Raw genomic sequence first — 4,864 nt, forward strand, 5'->3', positions numbered from 1 at the left:
GAAACCCATATCCTGAAGGCATCTAACTATACGGGGATGTAGTGGATGGTCCCTAATGAACTCCCACATATCGTCTATATGTCTGGGACAGAATATCTGGGACAGACAATGCCCATCCCAGATGTGTGAAGACCTATGGTTGCGCTGTAGCAATAGTAGCTCTCGAGATGCAGGTCTGAGATGCACAGGGGGAACCTCCACGACGATGTATATAAATTAAACAATATTAATTAAGGTATTTTTCTGTTTAATTGTTTAACATCTTTAAATATATTGCAATATCTTTTATATTAATATTTAATCGATATTTTTTTCTACATTATTACTTAGGTTAATACATTTTCTATATTATTATTTTATATTTTAGTTTATTATATTATTTTATATGTTAGTTTATTAGTATATATGTTTGTTTCTTATTCAGCTATTTTTGGGTATAATAAAATTAAATAATTAATTTTTATAACTATACATGATATAGTTAATAAGTATTCATATAAAAATACTTAGTTTGACAAATTTTCTAAATTGTTGTTTTTTATGTTATTTTCTTACATTTGTTGATAAAATTCGAGAGAGTTTATGTTTGAACTATCATTTATTTTTTAAATATTTTTGAGGTTAACAGATAATTAAATAATTAATTTCAATAACTACAAAGATAATTTAGTAATTATTCATATAACAGATACTTATGTTGATAAATTTTCTATATTAATATTTTATATGTTAGTTTTTAACATTGTTTTACTAAAGTATCACTATTTTAAATGGCCATGAACAAAGTCAACTACCATAAGATAAAATTTATTATCAATTTTACTACGCTAAAGGGCACTGCATTACAATTTAGGGCACAACATAATACTAAAGGGCACTAAACAACAATAAAGTCACATATTAATATACGTACAACATTAAAATCACATATAACATTAATTATTCACAAAATAATAATTTATCTTTTTTACTAATTTTTTAGCACATAAGTAATCTAATCCGGATAAAAAATAACAAATTAATTAAATCACAAATCGATCAAAAAAGACATAGACCACAATAAAAAAACAACTACCAAGCAATTTATATACATGAGTTTTACCAAAAAGTAAGTCGGAATACCTGAATTTAAAATTGTTTGAAATGTGAAAATTTGATGATTTGGGGGCCGAACGAGTAATATACGAGATCCACTATACACGACAACGCCTTGGATCCGGTGTTAGCTTGCTACAATACAGAGAAGATACACTTTTTGTGGGACGAGTGGGCTCCAACCGCTGGTTTGGGGTTTGGATGTGTTGCCGGTTTCTGAGCGGGGAAGGAGATAGCCTGCTTTTTTAAGTAGGTATAGCGCATATATAGGAGGCGCTATATTCACCGTGCTACATTTGAACTCAAAATTGGCGGGAGGTATAACGCGGTGAATACCCGCAATATATATAAAATGGTAATCAATCTTTTTTTTTCATCTATTTTTGTTGTTTGAGTCTAAAAGAACAACACTTTTGTTCCGTACTCTAGGAATATCATTTGACTCCTTTAGACAAAAATAGCTCCGCCCCTACAAACTAGTAGTATAAGTACTTCTCGCTAACTGTACTAGAATCAACTGTACTTGTACATGCATTTACGCAACACTAGATTAAGGAGATGATTGAAAAGAATTCTGCTTTTAGTGGGAAAAACAGGCGGTCTTATTTATTTCTTGAGATTTTAACTAAGCGTTGCTATGTCCTATAGTTTTCAAAAAAGGGGCCTACTTTACTTATTTTCAAGTGGTCTACTACGTACGACGCATATGAAAAATTGGTAAAATATCATTCGAATAGTCAAGATTCGTAGATAGTTGGATTTACTACTAGCATACGCTATTTCACCAACAAACAACAAACAACAAAATCACCACATATATATATATATATATATATATATATAATATATACCTTATTTCTAAAAAGAATAAAACTTTCGGCACTTTAGACTGAAAATTCTAAAACCAGAATATCCAGAGAATGTATTATATAGTTAAGCAAGATGCTTCCTCCCCCGGTCTTGAACCATTTTAAATCAACGTATACTAATATTATATTAAAGCCTTATTAATTTTATATTAATAGACACTAATCTATCAGCGTGACTTAAAATTTAAGCAAATTCATAGGGAAAAAATGATTTTCATGATTAATTCATCCTATATATATATATATATATATATATATATATATATATATATATATATATATATATATATATATACATGTATTTCGCATGATTTATAGTTTATGATAGTAGTAAATGATATGCTCAAATTGAAAAAGATAAGACGATTAATTTGTATTCTGTCGGCTCAATAATATATGTTTTCATCCTGAAAGCTAAATATAAGAGACAAATAGATACATTGCATAATTTTGATATTCTCCATTACTTGATCATAAGTACAAACTTATGTACAAATTGCTTTGCAACATACTAATTTACTAGAGACGGATTAAAGAATGAGATCAAGAATTAAAACCCTCGACCAACTTGGAGATACATAGTACTCGTAATTTTTTTCTCCACTAAACAACATTGCAACGTTCCTAACTAATCACAAAATAGAAAAAAAAGCAAACTAAAGCCAACTTAATTACTACACAAGAATACCTTTCTAATTATAACAAATGAAACAAACATGTATTCTTCATTATATATCATCCATTCAAAGCTGCAGCCAAATTTCCCATTTTAATGCCCTTATTTGAAGCAATAATATTCTCTCTGCAATAGAAAGAAATTGTTGGCATTGGTACAAATCCAACAGCTCTCTTCTTTGAATAATTAGAAGAATAATCAAAACTATTCTTCTGATAATTATCATCTGAGTTAAACTCATTAATTGTTCTCTTATAAGATCCAAACCATTTAGCTTGCATATAAGCAAGTCTTCTCCAAGGTGGAACATAAATATCCATTTTTTTCATAGATTTTTTCATGGCTCTACTCATTATTTTCACCACTTGCTTCAACTCTTCTATTTTTCCCACAAATATTTGAGGGAAAATTTCGAGTAATGAGGTGTAACAAGCCGTTGGTCGAGCTATTTCGAATTCTCCGGCTAATGAAACCTCGATTATGTACTGATTATTTGCCACATTAACGTCGATATACTCGTAACTTCCTAGTGTACAATTTCCAGACTTCTCCCACTTTGATTTGCACAGACCTGTAAGATTGAATTACAAGAAAACAATTATAAGATAATAATTTAATTTATATACATAGATTAATTTTTACACTATTCATTTTTTAATATATATAATAGATAAACTATATTTTTTATGTCACCATGTTCACTTATTACAACAACAACAACAACAACAACCCAATAAAATTCAGGTGAGGGATTTGAGCAGGGTAGTGTGTACGCATGCCTTACCCCTACCCCGATGGAGTAGAGAGGCTGTTTCCGATAGACCTTCGGCTCAAGAAAACGAACAAGACAAAAAGAGACAATATATAAGTACTATCAACAGAAACCATAGCAAGTCGACTTATTATAAATATAAATAATTATACATGCAATTATCTTTTCTATTGTATTTTAACTTGTTTTAGTATGTATTTGCCTTATTTTCAGGTCATTAATATTGTGCAAAACAATTACTCCCCAATTTTAATTTAGATGAAATATTTTACTTATCGAAAGTCAATTTGACTAAACTTTGAAATTAAATTAAATTAATTCAACTTAGTATTTTAAAATTAAAATTTAAATATTAAAAAGCTATACGAAAAGTACTATAAGTCGCAATTTTTCTCATGTCACTATGATAACAAAATATATTTAAAAATATTGATCAAATTTAATAGAACTTGACTCTCGATAAACCGGATGTGTCATCTAAATTGAGACTAAGGAAATAAGTATTTTTTAAAATAGAAAAAGTGTTTACCAGCATCAAAGCCTCTACCACGCAATCGAGTCATCAACCGCCGTTTAAACTCCGGCGAAATCCGGTCATTCTCTTCAAGCAATACATTTTCCACAGCAGCACTAATACTTCTCTTCAAATCATCACTTGAATTTTCTTCAATACCTAGCAAATTTCTCAAATTTTCCTTAATTTCCAACTCATCAAAACAGTTACCAACATTTCCATTAATCTCTTCTAATTTCTCATTCTCATCATTAATAATCCCCTCTTCTTCGCCTCTTTCTAAAAACGAATTCACGAGTCCAGATAAATCCGTCAAGCTCGCCGCCGCCGGAGAGTGTTCGCTGCCGCTACTTTCGCAGAGCCTCGCTTTCGCCACCTCATCAAACGCCGCCGCTACTCTCTTAAACTTCACCGGTACGAATCTCGTCATTTTCTTCTAATCAAATATTTTTTTTCTTCAAATGATTGAATTTAAAGACGAAATCAAATATTTTTGATGATTCAATTATGTCGCTATAATGGAGAAAAAATGTTCACAGAGAAGAAACCACTAACCATTAATGGAGTTTTTTGAAAGTTATAAAGATGAAGACATTATGTTGATTATGAATCGTGTATATATATATATAAGTAATAATTTGGTTACGATAAGTATATATTTTTGGGTTCTGTGTAGTATTCGAATAGAATCGTATTTTTACGGTAATTTGGGTTAAAGTGTTTGATTCAATGCATGTAGACATGATATAAGGGTAAGTTGTTTTGTTTAGCTAAATAATCATTTCAGGGACAATCCAATAATAAGGTAAAAAGAGTTAGTATTATCACTATTAGCTCGCGCTAGAAACTATCTATATTGGGTGCTGAAAAAATATATAAAATTTGTATAATTTATATATATATATATATATATATATATATATATATATATATATATA

General features: G+C 29.5%; 1 protein-coding gene across 1 annotated transcript; it reads right to left on the minus strand.

Moving 5' to 3' along the window:
- Window positions 1-2,405: 2,405 nt before the first annotated feature.
- On the minus strand, window positions 2,406-4,530 carry LOC104109739 (uncharacterized). The gene is made up of 2 exons (XM_009619090.3): window positions 3,942-4,530; window positions 2,406-3,211 (listed from the first exon to the last, which is right to left on the minus strand). The coding sequence occupies exons 1-2, from the start codon at window positions 4,354-4,356 to the stop codon at window positions 2,700-2,702; spliced, it is 927 nt and encodes a 308-aa protein (XP_009617385.1). The 5' UTR covers window positions 4,357-4,530; the 3' UTR covers window positions 2,406-2,699.
- Between the last annotated feature and the right edge of the window lie 334 nt (window positions 4,531-4,864).

The sequence above is a fragment of the Nicotiana tomentosiformis genome, chromosome 5, assembly GCF_000390325.3.
Source record: "Nicotiana tomentosiformis chromosome 5, ASM39032v3, whole genome shotgun sequence".
In the NCBI taxonomy this organism is placed as follows: Eukaryota; Viridiplantae; Streptophyta; class Magnoliopsida; order Solanales; family Solanaceae; genus Nicotiana; species Nicotiana tomentosiformis.